General features: G+C 41.8%; 2 protein-coding genes across 2 annotated transcripts in view; one reads left to right on the forward strand and one right to left on the reverse strand.

Moving 5' to 3' along the window:
- The window catches only part of LOC129742810 (microfibril-associated glycoprotein 4-like), a 60,083-nt gene that overhangs the window by 40,360 nt on the left and 3,521 nt on the right, over positions 1-16,202 (reverse strand). The window lies entirely within an intron of this gene.
- On the forward strand, positions 1,858-12,959 carry LOC129742811 (transmembrane protein 53-A-like). Its single transcript, XM_055734753.1, has 5 exons — positions 1,858-2,290; positions 2,529-2,662; positions 11,654-12,085; positions 12,150-12,327; positions 12,406-12,959. The coding sequence occupies exons 2-5, from the start codon at positions 2,538-2,540 to the stop codon at positions 12,541-12,543; spliced, it is 873 nt and encodes a 290-aa protein (XP_055590728.1). The 5' UTR covers positions 1,858-2,290; positions 2,529-2,537; the 3' UTR covers positions 12,544-12,959.

Genomic DNA, 16,202 nt, shown 5'->3' on the forward strand with positions numbered 1-16,202 from the left:
ATCGACTTAGTCTAATGCACCATACCAGTAATCTGTCGATGTCATCTTAAAGCGCAGCGCAATCCACTATCGAATCTACGATTCGGTAAATTTTTAAATCATCAGCAAACAGTAGTTTTGGTGATTGAAGGAATGTTGCTAAATCGTATATAAACAGCACGAAGATAAGCGGTCCTAAGTGGCTGCCGTGCGGTACAGCAGACGGCATGTTGAACACAGAAGAGTGAGTACCATGGATGTTGATAAAACCATGACGATTAAGCAAGTACGACGACAATCATTTGGTTACCCATATAGGAGAGCCGTAGAGAGTAAGTTTTTCTATGAAGATTCTGTGTGGAACTGTATCGAAGACCTTGACGAATCCTATGTACATATATTGAGTCCATTTGCAGTTTCTTATACGTTGCGGTGTTCAACATCGCTTCGGCTTGTGCCATCGTCTTGACACCAAACACCTGCACATGCGAAAGATCCGGTTTGGTACCACCCCAGGCGTCCTCTGGAGTCAATGAATGCCCGTTCAGCCCAAAATTTCTTCGTAAGAACAGCAGTCAACGTACCCGCTCGGCCAAACCATGTGTGTAAGTGTGTAATCGGTGGACGTCTGATGCACAATGATGATGCCTTTGTGACCTTGATGTCGGATTTTGCTTCAGAAAGTAGATGAATATCGCAGCTGCCGGTCGGACTTTCAGCCTCTTTGCTGGAATCGAACTTCGTATCCACGCAGAGAAATTTGGCTCACAGAGAGCAAATTGCTGGACATCTTGAAAATATACGTCACGTCGTCGTTAACTTGAATTGAATGACCTGGTTGATACTTGCGTTTCAATTTAGGAGAAATGCCTTCTGAAGAGTAAAAATCCCTTTTTTAACCGTTCCGCTTGCTACGATTCATTGCACCTTTATCGGCAGCTATGACGACACCGCTCGCTGTTTGAGGGTTACTAAGCAACCATTCGTTTTTCCAACCTTCGTCTTCTCCCACGGTATATTACACCGTATTCGACACCGTGGTCTTCTCCCTTGTGGCCAGTTAACAAATCACTCCTTGGATAGGTGCCCAAACTTGAGGCAACGTTTGCACTTCGGTCCCTACGGTTTGTCTGATGGAACAAGCCCCTATTAAGGTAAGTGTCAATCGAGGAACCCTGACACTGAAGTAGTGGTCAGTTTCCTCAGCACGCTGTCAGTTTGAGTAAAATCGGTCGGGATCAAAATTTTTGTGCAGACAACATTCTGTGACATGGCGTATGGTGCTGCCTATACAAATTTCAGGCCATTTACTCAGCCCCAGCCGGAGTGGTGTTTTTTAGTTTCTGTTACGATCAGCAATCGTGTATGGGCGAGCAAAGAATCAAACAGTCTTCGTGGAATCATCGAATTTGCACATGCATTTGAGTAATGTATGGTGGCCTTAATGAAACTCAGTCAGTGAACAGACCAATTAGTTTGTAGTTCATCGAAAGATTCACTATTCCTAAAGAGAGAGTTAAAGTTTTTCTCTCTCAACACCCCCATAAAAATTCATTTCTATTGCAAGGAGACGAATCACTACAGGTAAATCATTTGATTTATTTTTTATTTTCATACTTGATTGTTAATTCTGAAAAGCGACCTTTTGATAAAAGTTTGCCACTTCTTATCTCGATAATCAATTTGTCACCTGTAAAAAAGTCCCCTGCATAAGCGCGTTTGCGATTTTTTTTTGTTCCTAAATCCGGCTAACATCGATAATATAGAGATTTGACGCGCCCGCAGCTGCACAGCTGTTCATTATGATATAGGTCTCTCTCTCGCCTCGCATGCTTTTGTGGCCGGCTTCTCAGCTGACACCAATACTCATGCAATACGCGTGGCACAGAAAAGTAATCTCCACATTTCGCATCCCATCCATCATCCATCGTTTGAAGATTGCCATCCGCATCGCAGAAGCAAACAAACTCCGGTTCCACCGAGTCGATTGACGAACAACGATCCAATGTCCTCTTGAAATTCGAACTGTGTGTGACCTTTGGTATCAGTGTAAATTAGAAGCGGAAGGCATACCTGTTTTCTGGTCTTGAGGGTTTTTGTTCTAACAATCACCAATCCTGTGGCCATGCTGCACCGGTTCATCACGCGAGGGCTCTAGAGTTCCAACAACATTGTCGTTCGGCCGAATCAGTTCCCCCAGCTGCAGATACGCGTCTTTTCCAATCAATTTGTTGCCGCAGCCGGTGGTCGTGAAACAACAATTGATAATCGTGGGGGATTCGGCATAATTGGAGTGGCTCGCTGCAAACAGGTATCGTTAGTGTTTTTATTGCTAGGCATATCTGGCATTTGAACTGGAAGCTCACATAAACGTGTTCCGCTTTTCGAACGTTGGCTCAATAAGCTATTACTTTCACCGAAATACGAGTTTTATGGTGTTTATGTAAAGAAAGTAGTCTTATTTTAGATCCATTTTTTGTTACAAAGTGCTGACAATTTAAGATTTTTTTTTTTAAGTTTCAATCATTTTTTTCTTTTATACATTACAGCCCCTCACGATGACCACCAGGGGAAAAAGTTCAAAGGCAACAACCGGTAATATCGGAGTCTACAGTTTGACCAAAAACTTGCACTTCTACAGCTCTAGTCGAGATAACTGGGCCAAAGATTCTAAGACGTTAAGGTAAGGGTTCGTACAATTAAGGCAAATTGAAACCGAAAAATTTATTAATTTAATCACGTTATTGACACGTGCGGCTAGTTGAAACTAGAAGAATTGTTTATGAGTGAAGAATAGGCAAACATCAGATGAGCTTTCTAGGATAAATTTTTATAGTTGGTTAAATTGTAGGTCTATTGGCAGATTTTTCAGAAAGCACATGTGTAATACACATTCCATCTGGCTTCATGTGTTTACGAATGCGGTAAAGAATTTCTATCACACATATTTTATACATTTTACCTGTCCATAAAATATAGTGTGTTCAGGATCGCCCCTAATGGCATGGATTGATAGCATCAGACTGGCAAACGGCAGACCATGTGCAACTCGAGACCTCATACACCCAAAGGTAGAGGTCATATCACCTCTTGTCTTACAACTTCGATTCTCAGGTCGGGTGTCCAACCCCGGTGGATGCTTTGGGTAATAAAATTCAAGCAACGAACAATGAACAACAAATTTCGGATGGAAATCGGCAAAGACCCAGGCACGCGACGGAAAGGGACCAGCGATTGGGAACTTGGAACATGCGCCGATCTCCAATTCGCGATAGAGCTGCAGGGGGTATGCTGGAAGGGCTCCACCAAGATGGTCATGCGAACTATCAGAGCTGCAGCAACACACACGAGCTTGGAAAAGTGAGTTTTATAGTGATGGGGAAGATGAAGAAGCACGTGATCGAGTGGAGGCCGATCGACCCAGGAATGTGCCGGTTGAGAATCAAGGGTCGGTTCTTTAACATCAGCATCATCAACGTGCACAGCACTCACCTCGTAAGTACCGGTGAAGACAAACACGAATTTTACGCGCAGCTGAAACGTGAATACGACCGCTGGCCAAAACATAATATCAAGGTCGTCATCGGGGATTTCAACGCTCAGGTCGGCCAGGAGGACAAATCGACAATTGGAAGGTTCAGTGCGTACCAACGAAAACGGCCTCAGACTAATAGATTTCGCCGCCTTCAAACGAATGGCCGTACGTAGTTTCTTTTTCTAGTACCGTTTCCCACACAAGTACACCTGGAGATCACCGTACCAAACGCAATTACAGATCGACCACGTTTTGATTGACAGCCGGCACTTCTCGGACATCATCGACGTCAGATTTTGTCGAGGCGCCAACATCGAGTCGGACCATTATCTGGTGAAGGCGAAGATGCGCCCAAAACTCTCCGTAGAGAACAACATACGAAACCGACGCCCGCTTCGGTTAAATATCGCACGAATGAAGCAACCTGAGGTCGCGACAAGCTACGCGTAATCGCTCGAAGCAGCGCTGCCGGCCTCTCGAGGACTGTTGAGATACCATCAAGACAGCCATCAACAGCGTTGCGGAGAACGTCATCGGGCATGTGGTACGAACTCAATTGAACAACGAGGAAGGTGAAGGCCGAAGAGAACGCCGCGTGGGTGGCTGTACTGCAAAGAAGCATCGTCGAAACGAGGAGAATCACCAACAGCGGAAAATTAAGCGAGTCCGAATTTTCCAGGAGAGAAAGAGCCACCTGGAGGAGTAAGAGCTGGAACAGCTGCAACGCATCCCACAAAGGCTTTGTGCCGCAAGCCGAAATGTGCCAGGATAAGGACGGAGGCATCCTGACGGATAATCGTGAGGTGATCAAAAGGTGGAAGCAGCACTTCGAAGAACACCTGAAGGGTGCACGTGCAGATCAAGGAAGCCATTCACCAGCTGAATAGCAACGAGTCGGCAGGGAAGGATGATATCTTATGTGAACTAATCAAAATGGGCCCGGACAAGTTGGCCGAATGCCTACACCGGTTGATGGTCCGGATCTGGTACATAGAATAGCTAACGGAGGAGTGGAAGGAGGGGGTAATATGCCCCATCTACAAGAAGGGCGACAAATTGGACTGTGAGAACTACCGAGCGATCACTGTCCTCAATGCCGCCTACAAAATGCTGTCTCGAATCCTACTCTGCCGCCTAACGCCACGGGCTAACAGATTCGTGGAAAGTCATCAAGCCGGCTTCCTAGAGGGACGGTCCACGACCAGATTTACATAACGGCAAATCCTCCAAAAATTCCTTGAACACCAAGTCCCTACGCACCATCTACGATTGATCGTGACGAGCTATGGAAAATCAAGGCGATCAAAGCGACGATGGATGGAACGCTGTGCTGTGTGCGGATTTCAGGTGAACTGTCAAGTTCATTCGAGTCGCGCATGGGGCTTCGACAAGGCCTGCATGATGTTCAACGTGGCGCTAGAAGGTGTTATTCGAAGAGCGGTGGACTAAATTCGGGGCACGATCTGCTTTGCCGATGACATTGATATAGTCGGCAGAACATATGGAGGTGGAGGAGATCTACCGCAAACTGAAACGCGAAGCAGGAAGGATTGGGTTGATGATTAATACGTCCAAGACGAAGTACATGCTGGCCTGCGGATCCGCGACCGGCCGAACCCGCTTGTCCAGTAATAACAAGGTCACGATCGACGGCGACGAGCTGGAGATAGTCGAAGACTTTGTCTATCTCGGCTCACTGGTGACCGCAGACAATGACACCAGCCATGAGATCCGACGGCGAACTGCGGTCGAGAAGACTTAGCCTCATTAGATCGGTTGTTCTCTAAGAGACGTGGATATTGCTCAAGGAGGACCTGCGTACACTCGGAATATTCTAGCGACGAGTGTTAAGAACCATCTTTGGCGGCATTCAGGAGAACGGAGTGTGGAGGCGGACATGTGGCGAGAACGCCGAACGACTGTCCTGCAAAACAGGTGTTCGTTACGAATTCGGTAGGAACGAGACGAGCAAGGTGGTTAGCCCAAGTGGAGCGTGATCTGGCGAATGTGGGATGTCCAAGAAATTGGAGAACATTTGACATGGACCGAGTGAATTCAAGGAATGTTGTTTATGAGATTATGTCGTGAAACGGAAAACCATGAAAATAAATAAATAATGTTCGGCTTTCGGTCTTTCGGTCAAGAGTTCATCCAACAGCTGTTGATGAACATTTTTTGAAACACGTCTTCTAGTGTTGATAGTTAGTTACAGAATGAAGAAAATTTTGTTGTACATTAATAATTCCTATTGCTTCACGATTCATTATCAGCTTCACAGCGGCGCACAGTGGGCCAGGAACCTCACTTTTGCGGTCAAAATTGACTACAGGCCAGAGGCTTCGTTGTAGCTCATCGGTGTCTTCGACAAAGTTACTCGACTATATTTGCGCTATCTATTGATGGATTGGAATTAGTTCTATTTTTCTCCGCAAGGTGGCGCCAAAATCTAACTTTTTACAGAAGCAAGATACAGGCATGGTTTCTTCTACAAAGTTGTTTATTATATCTTTTACATTAACTTTGTAGAACATTGTTAAGCTCTATGTTGTGTACTTACCTTGCAAAAATAATAATTTAAGGAAACCTCGCGAAAAATGGTTTTTTTTTCACCTTTTTTTGTGTTTAGCTATACAATACCTCAAATTTCCACAGTATTCGATTGGAATTGACTTAAATGAGATATTTTAGTGAAAAACTTATTCGTTTCGTAGATTTCTTCTGTCAAAATCACAAAAAAATGGTTAAAATTATACATTTTTCAAATTGCAATAACTTGCTTGCGAGCAGTTTGGCGCACCTCATTTTTCGAGAAGTGATAGTTGTGATTATGATCTAAATGCATGTAAAAAATGTCGGTGGGTTCTCGTGGGTTCCTTGCCAAATGATTTAATAAAGTTGGTAAATTTTCAATACAAATCCACATATTTTAAGACCTTTTTCAAAGAAAACATCCGAATTTCTCTTAGAAAAGTCGAATGTTCATTATTCAGCACATTTTTCGCACTTTTGATCAAATTAGAAAAAAAATAAAAATTTTCAAAAATTAATTTAAATAAAAACAGTTTTAAATATTTTTTTTATTTTTTTTGTTTTGATAAATTTTACCAAATGTGCTCAATTGCTTAATTTAGCATCGCAATGGACTAAAGCAATAATAAAACGACGAAAATTCGATTTTTCTACGAGAAATGCGGATGTTTTCTTTGAAAAAAGTCTCAAAATGTTTGAATTTGTATTGAAAATTAACCAACTTTATTAAATCATTTGGCAAGGAACCCACGAGAACCCACCGACATTTTCTACATGCATTTAGATCATAATCACAACTGTTACTTCTCAAAAAATGAGGTACGCCAAACTGTTCGCAAGCAATTTGAGGTATTGTATAGCTAAACACAAAAAAGAGGTGAAAAAAACCATTTTTTCGCAAGGTTTCCTTAAATTATTATTTTTGCAAGGTAAGTACACAACATAGAGCTTAACAATGTTCTACAAAGTTGATGTAAAAGGTATAATGAACAACTTTGTAGAAGAAACCATGCCTGTATCTTGCTTCTGTAAAAAGTTAGATTTTGACGCCACCTTGCGGAGAAAAATAGAACTAATTCCAATCCATCAATAGATGGCGCAAATATAGTCGAGTAACTTTGTCCAAGACACCGATGAGCTACAACGAAGCCTCTGGCCTGCAGTCAATTTTGACTGCAAAAGTGAGATTCCTGGCCCACTGTGCGGCGTTAATCCATCAGCAAGTTGCTCCTCAGACGTAACGTAGTTGATGTTGATCACTCCTCTCTCCAGTGCATCTCGAATATAGTGATGTCGTACATCGATGTGCTTTGTTCTTGCATTGTAACCACCATTCTTAGCCGCCGCGATTGTACTTTGGTTATCGCAGAGAATAATAATTGGTCCGATTTTCTAGAACTGTGACATCAGGCTCTTCCACCACAAAGCTTCTTGGACTACTGCCAAAAGTGCCATATACTCTGCTTCACAAGTGGATAATGCTATTGCTGGCTGGCGCTTACAGCACCAAGAAAACGCAGCCCCTTACAGTTGAAATATGTAGCTGCTCGTTGACTTCCGATTGTCCAGATCAGATGCCCAGTCAGCATCGCTGTAACCAATAACCTCCTCGTTCGCATCCTTCTTGTAAACCAGTTTCAGTTTCGAAGTTCCACGCAGGTCGCGGAAAAGATGCTCTACAGCACTCCAATGTTGTTGACTAGGATTTGAGTTGTAACGGCTAAGTTGATTCACGGCGTAGAGAATAACCGGTCGGGTAACCTGCGCTTCTTAATACGGAATGTTGTCCATCTGTTTCCCATCTTCGGTTGTTTCAGGGGACATATCTTTGTTCAGCTTGCCCACCATCGGAATCTTTGCAGGTGTACAGTTCGCCATGTTGAACCTAGCCAGGATCGCTTCGATGTAAGCTTCTTGATCAAGAGCAAAAGCGTCGTCGGTCCGACTGATCCGTATGCCCAAGCAACTCTTAGCCTGGCCGATCTTTCATCCGGAAGTTCGTATTCAGGAACGTCTTGATGCGCTTGATCCAGTCGTTGTTGCTCGAGAAAATCATCACATCATCGACGTAGACCGCCATGAAAATAGCCTCTTGATTTTCGACAATGTAATACACGCATGGCTCGTAGTTTGCTTGAGTCAGACCAAACTTCTTAAGCATGGAATCCAGCTTGTCGTTCCAAACTCGGCTCGACTGTTTCAGCCCGTCGGCATACCAGCTTCTCTTCGTGGGATCCTCAAACATCAACGGCTGCTCCATAAATATTTCCTCTTCAAGTTCTCCTTGGAGGAACGCCGTTACAGCATCCATCTGTTGAATCTGCCAACCGTATAATGAAGCCAGCGCAAAAAGGTACCGCAGTGAACTGTGACGCACGACGGGGGAGTACGTTTCATCATAGTCCACCCCCTTTTATCACCAGGCGCGCTTTGTATCGGTCCACATTTCCGTTCGAGTCGTGTTTGGTTTTAAACACCCATTTACACTTGATCGCCTTTCTGCCTTTTGGTAGTTCCGCCAAGGACCAGGTTTGATTGCTCATTAACGCATCGTACTCCTCCTGCATGGCTACCTTCCATTTGCCTGCATTGAGACGGGACATCGCTTCCCGCGGGGTGGTTGGATCATTTGAGAAATGTTGCGGAGTAGCCACTCCACTGAATTGGCTCGGCTCGGCATGACTCTGTAGCGCACCTCGCGCGGCAACAAACTGATCATACTTGCCTGGTAGATGGTACTCCCGACCGCTTCGCCTCAACGCCAGTGACTCAGGCGGATATGAAACTCGGCGCGGAGGGAGCACAGTCACATTGGTAAAGGTATCTGTCGATCTACTACTAACATTGCTAAGCGCCTCATCAATATCGTCATTTTCAAAACTGCTCTCTAGGATTTCCAGGTTGCGGTTTGCGATTATCGGTTGCGCCTTCATCGATGAATATCACGTCTTGGCTCTTGGTGATCTTCTTGGTCTTCAAGTCATACAGACGGTAGCCCTTGGTGTCCTCTTCGAAACCAAACAAAATACCAGGTTCCGATTTGGCATCCCACTTGCGTAGTTTGGGCTTCGGTAGATGCACCATGGATTGTGTTCCGAAGATCCTCACGTGCAATAAGTCCGGTTTCTTTCCACTCCAGAGCTGTTCAGGTGTGCCATGATGACCTCTCGTAGGGGAACGATTCAAGAGATAAACCGCAGTCGATACAGCCTCAGCCCAGAAAATTTTCTCCAGCTTCGCTTCGAATAGCATGCATCTCGCACGCTCGACGATTGTCCGATTTGTTCGCTCAGCTAGGACGTTTTGCTGTGGCGTGTGGGTAGTTGTTGTCTGTCAAACTTCCGGTTTGTATACTCCAATCCGTTGTCAGTTCGTAGAGTTTTTACCTTACATCCGGTTTGCCGCTCAGCCATCACATGAAATCTCTTGAAGATTTCTAGTACTTCGTCTTCGGATTTTGTTTCAAGAAAATAGACAAAAATCCTTCTAGACTTGTCATCTATAAAAGTGACATAATATCGGCTTCTTCCGAGCGACTTCACCTCCATGGTGTAGAGGATATAGATGGAAAATTAGAAGATAAAGAAATGAAATAGAATTGAGCATCCATATGCATACAAAACAGGAAAAGTTCTGAACGAAAAATGTTCTCTTTATCAATTTTAATCCAGAGAGTAAAAACCCATCGATTTGGCTCCGCCCATTTCTCTGACGCTCGGGTATTTGACGCTATAAAAAGAGCGTACCCAGCGCAGTTGGGCTCATTCGTTTAACTAATCTCGAAGTGAAAGCATCGGTTTCTCCAAGATGACGGTTCCTCCAAGATGACGGTTCCTCCAAGTTGACGGTCCCTCCATTCTCCAAGAAGAAGGCATCAAATGGAGAAGAAATTGGTCTTGTTTGGTTCAGCAGTTTTCACTGCTGCCAACAATCAAAGAGTTTCCTCGATATTCATTTCAGAATAATTGTAAAATTACGACACATGGGTCCGCAAATGTCGGAGTGAACTATTCCCAAGAGATTGGTAGCACGTGTGACTGTCTTATGAAATGGTTGACGACTATGTTTACTCATAGCACAAATGCAACAATCAGCAACCGTCTACTCGCTCAGTTCAACGCCGGCAACCAGACCATCTGCCATCTGCTTTAAACTTGCAGAATTCAAGTGGTCCATTCGGTGATGCCAAATGTCCAGGGATACTTTTAATGAGCACGTCAGTGCCCTGTTGCCTACACCGTATTGCTCCAGTTTGAACAGGTCATTCGTATGGGTACCTTGAGCCACTATGTTGCCATTCTGGTTCAGCACTCTACAGCCCGCGTTGTTGAATACCATGCTATATCCATTTCGGACAATCCTGTTGACGGAGAGTAGATTCACGGACAATTGTGGAATGTATCTCTCCCTTATTGACAGCTACAACGGAAACATTCGAGGGCTTCAGAGCCTTCAACAGCGCCTTGTTGTGAGTCATGTGCACTGTTGCTCCGTAATCGAAAAACCGATCGGTGGCGTTGCGTGACTCGATCGTAGAAAAGACAGTGCAAAAAGCTTCACCTGATGTATTTTAGCACTCTTCGGACCTCTCGATTCTGCTTTCGGATAGTTTGCAATTTTGTGTTGCTTGTTGAATACTCCACGCTTCCCTTTAGTCAGTAGTGCCGCATCCGCCGAGGGTACCTGCAGCTCCTGCAGTAGCTTGGTTTTGATGGCATCTCCTGTAATTGGGGTGCCGGAGTTCTCTAAGGCCATAATCATTGGCCTGTAATCCTCCGGAAGACCACACAGCAGCAACGCACCATCCATTCGTCCGAAATTGGAAATCCGATCCCGTTGAGTTGATGTGCCGTAGAAACCACTTGATTCACGTACTCCGACATTGAAGAACAGCTTCCGAGATCCGCTTTGACCAGCTTGCGCAAAAGTTCTACTCGCCTGGTAAGACCCGAATCTTCAAATGCCTTCTCCAGGTTTTGCCAAACTTCCATCGCTGTCGACGCCGATTGCACGTGGATATAGTTTGTCGGATCAAGTAAAAGGATGATCTTGGCCGTTGCTTTTCGGTTCTTCACAGGATCGACATCGTTGAAAGTTCCCAAAGGTCCTTAAGCTCTAGATAAGTTTGCATGGCAAACTTCCACGTCACCCAATTTTCCCGTCCGCAGAGCCTTTCGATCGAAAAATCTTTGCTTGCCATAACTTCGGAGTTTCAAGTTCAGAAACGATAGGTCCATAACCTATTGAAACACGTCTTCTTGTGTTGACAGTTAGTAACAGAATGAAGAAAATTTTATTTTACATTAGTCATAGCTTACTACTACTACAATAACATTGCTTCGACCAGGGGCACATGTTCGACTTCGATAAAGCAACTGTTCTCGATAGCTCCAACAAGCACCAACGGCATCTAGAAGTACTCGAGATGTGCTACATACAAAGCACTCCGAACACCGTCAACATCCAGAGTGACACAGATGAAAAAGCGATCTCCTACGGCGAAGTGTTCAACACACTCCCTCGGACTGCTCACAAGCAATTATTTATACTATCACCTACCGCACTTTATTTGTTACCCTATCTATTGTTCATAAATTTATGCTTCTTCAGGCTAACAACCCAGCTGGACAAACCTCTAGTGATAATTTTCGCCTGGCTGCTCGCTTCGGAAAAGCATCTGAAAAAGTTTTCCGAATTTTACCTGGAGCAGGGCTTCGAAGTTCTGGTGGCCCATCTCAGTCCCTGGCAGCTTATATGGCCTGTTCACGGATCTCAAGCGATCGCCAACGACGTGCTGGCATTCCTACGCAACAACGACCTGGAGCACGGAATGGTAATTCATGGGTTTTCAGTCGGTGGATATCTGTGGGGCGAATGTCTAGTCAAAATTCACCATGATGAGGCGAACAAAGTCATTCTGGACAAGATCAAGGGTCAAGTTTGGGACAGTGTGGCCGATATCACCGAAATTCCGGTCGGAGTGCCGCATGCCGTCTTACCCAAGAATCCAACGCTCCAGAGCGCCCTGAGGGGTTACATGAAGTAAGATCCATTATCAGTGGAAACCCATTGAACCCTTCACTAATGTACTTTCTCGTACTTCCAGTTATCATTTGAAGTTGTTCCACGAAGAGGCGACCCAGTATTATGATTTCAGCTCTAAAACGTTCTTCAACGAGCCGAGCCGTTGTCCGGCCCTCATGCTGATATCGAAGAGCGATCCAATCGGGACGGAAAGCGCCAATCAACGGCTGCGAGCCACTTGGGATGCTTTGGGAATGAAGGTATTTATTTCGTTTATTATGGTCATCTTATTTAGGATCAAATACTTTTACATTAATGTTAACACTTTACTCCTACAGACAACCATGAAGGTGTGGGATCGTTCGCCGCACGTAGGCCACTTTTACAAGTACAGGGATGAGTACATCGAGCTGTTGCAGGCCCACTTGAGCTCTCTGCAGCTTACCGGTGTTCAAGCGCGTAAAGCTAAGCTTTAGTTACCTATCTACCAAAGGTTTTTAGTTGAAGTGAAACCCCTTTATGAAGTAAGAGTGAAGAAAAGATCCCTAAACAACCAACACTCCATGACCTGTGATACCCCGAATTGACCTGCGCGTAATTATTCGCGCCAGTTTTCAGTTAGCAACAACAGACAGTCATACCATACCATACTTAGTCCAGGAGAAATCGAACCACAACAGTGCGTGACGTGTAGATCCTAATCTATCAACCTTCCAAAAATACCGAATCTATCACGGGTGTGTGCCTCCGTTTTGTTTTTGTTACCACACGAATAATCTAATGATTGTGATTATGAAAAACGCTCTATCTAGATAAGGTTTGAGTTTTAGAATATCAACAGAATAAAAAATTAAAAATAAAACAACCATTTACGAAAATCTGATTCGCGCTAATCTTTCCATTCGAACGCCCTCTGCCAGCTCGTATTGTTGAGTGCGCAATTCAAGTGATTACCGAATTCGGTACTTACTAGCAGTCCGTCTGTCTGGATGATGGAGCTCAACGTGAGTAATTTACATAGAAGATTGGAAGTTGAAGAGTGTGTGAAGTGAATATAACAAAATAGTGAGGAATGGAATGCAACTTAGTGGATTGCACTGGCAGGATTGGTAACACTCACGAAAATCAGAGTAATTAAATTAAATAAGATTTTGCGAAGTAAAATTACAGGTAAGTGCGTATTTTACTTTCAATTTTCCTCGGGAAATTAAATTATTGTTGAAGAACATAAACAAAGTTGTTCCTCAACATAGCAATTATTACGGGAGCATTCCCTAATTTATAAGATTGTGGAGTGATAAGTTGTACACTTACAGTTATTGTTGTCCCAGAAATCGGGCTTGTGATATAGCTCAGTTGGCAAGTCTGTTGTCTCCTGAGCCGATGTCCGCGAGTTCGAGCCCAAGAGTAAACATCGAACGCAGTTGTACCGGATAGTTTTTCAATAACTGTCCGCCAACTGCAACGTTGATAAAGTCGCGAATGCCATAAATATGGTAAAACGAATATAATCGAAACAAAAAAAAAGGTTATCCCAGAAAGGGTTAAAGAACACTCAGAACAGGTGGAATATTTTAAAAGATAGTTTGAATGTTGGATGATTAGTATACGAATATATGTTTAGCTTATTTTGCTTTTTTTTAATTTAGCTAATCATACCTAGACAATAAATTTTGAAACGGCATTACTATTGGTTATAAGGTTTGCAGCACTTACGGCGTGTTCGTAAATTGATTTTTTTTGATGATGCATCAGTCGATCGATTTTTTCGGTAGATGTCAAATTACTTTCCAATGCTTTTGCATACGTTTGTTTATAATTTACGAACGCTCAGCATCGATAAAAAAAAATCACTTCGATAGGAAAAATCAATTCACGAACACGCCGCACAGTATGGCAGGACCTATGAAAGCTTGGCCAAAACTCCTTTTCGTAAATTTCGAAAATTTATTATAAATTTATGCTTTTCAGAAACATTACATCGATCACAAATCTGTCAAACATATCTTAAAATTCGTTGTTTTATACAATTTTCTACGTAGGTGAAGTTGGGGTTTGATGCTCTTGCAGTTTATCGCAAAAACTAAACAAAAGAATTTTCAATACTTTACTTAACTTTTATTTCTTAAAGAAATAAATAAAAAAGGCATGGTTGTGTTCAGAATAACATGAAATTTAATTATTTTAGGTTAAAGAATTGAAAAAAATTTTTGTTTTCGAGCAAAAACGTATAACTTAACGTTATACGTTAATTACGAATTTTCATCATATTTGGACATCTGGAAAACCCACGAGACCCCACTTCCATTCCTACTCAAACATTTAAATGGAAGTCTTAGCTATCCAACAAAACAAAACTAATTGCCACTTTTTGCCAGTTCAAAAGTTATTCACGTTTTCGTGAAACGTGTTTTTGGACAATTTTCCTTCTATTGGGATTGCTTTTGATAATGTTTTTGCCAGAAAAATTTGAACTCAATCGAATTTCAAGTTCAACTCATTTGAGTTTTTTTTAAATTTATTTTCCTCTTAATAATTTTGATAATACTATTTCGTTTTTTTAATGTTTTTTTTATCAACAGACAAGCAGATAAGATTCTTTGAAATATAAACTTTATATAACCTTCTCAAATTTTCTGTTAACAAACTTAATTTTTTATTCAACATTTTTTCTATAAAATATCTCTACAACATTCGTTCGAAAGGAAAAAAAAAACTAGATCTTCGAGTTTTATTAAAAAAAAAATAGGTAGAAATTAAGTGCACACTGAATGTTTGGATATTTAAAAAAAAACAATGCAACCATGTTTTATTGCTGTCATATTAAGCAACAGCCTACTTGATCCTTCTTCTTCTTCTTCTTTACCAACATAGCCAAAACGTGTAAGCCTCCTGGAAAATGAAAAGACTTGCGTCCTTCATTTTTCTTTTCAACGTTATCGCTGTTACATAAAACATGCATTGCAGAGATAACTACGGCCAGGCCAACCATGTGGTAATTACCGCAAGAGATTCTGGAGCAAGGGGAGGAATAAAGCGTGGAGTTCCCTACCAAACGCTTCATATGGATTACTTAAATACCTACAGCATAATTTGAAAATAGCTACACTAATCTAATGACAATGTGTATTAGGAAAATAACGTTTAGGGGTTTTGGGGTTGAGGGGGTTTAACAGAATTAACTCTTACATCACCCTAGACTTAAGATACTCAATTTTACGACACTATATGACGTTCACGAATTGAAACTTATTTTTAATTGTAAATTTTGATTTGCAATTCAATAAACCTTTTGTATTGAAACTCTAAACATGACATACAAAAACCCTACCTCGTCTTTAAAATGGGTTTTTATTAAGAGGTGTAACTTTACAAAAACAGAGTTTTAAACGAATCATGTACCTTAAAAATTAGTTCATCAAATACTCATTTTACACATCGACAAGTTGGACTCCATGTAATTGAAATATATATAGAAGTTCTGCACTTTTTTGACAAAACTTGGAAACAAGAACATAACAATTTCAATAAAAGTTTTGAATCAATTATCAACTTTCATGATGACTACAAGTAATTTTGAGTTCCACTAACAAAGTTATAGAAGTTTTCTATTTGTCTACTTTTCCTAATTTAACGAATTTTTGAAAAAGTGAACCAAATTGAATTTTACACACTTTAGAAGCATAAATCTAATCGTTTTGCAAATTCTTACAAATTCTGTAGTAATGTCAAACGTACTTGTTATGATAACTTTCCAAATTTTTAAAAACTGTTAAATTTTACTTTTTTAGAACATGCATCTGTTTTAAACGAAATGATAATCAGATTTCATCTTAAATGTAAGTTTTATAGTCAATCAGTTATCAATATTTAATTTCACTTAAAACTGACATATTTTAAACTCCATATTATCAAAATTAAATGTGGTAGTTCAAATTTCACAAAAGATTCTAGTTCAGGACGCTAAAATCTACAAAGTCAATCATTAAAACATAAACACAAAAATCCTGTTCCCTTGAATTATCAATTAAATGCTATAAATAAATTTTTATAATGGTTAGAGGTGTTCATTGAAAAAAAATCTTAAATGTTAAGAACCTTTTATTTCATTTTCATATTTTGTTTTAATTTTCAA

The sequence above is a fragment of the Uranotaenia lowii genome, chromosome 2, assembly GCF_029784155.1.
Source record: "Uranotaenia lowii strain MFRU-FL chromosome 2, ASM2978415v1, whole genome shotgun sequence".
NCBI lineage: Eukaryota > Metazoa > Arthropoda > Insecta > Diptera > Culicidae > Uranotaenia > Uranotaenia lowii.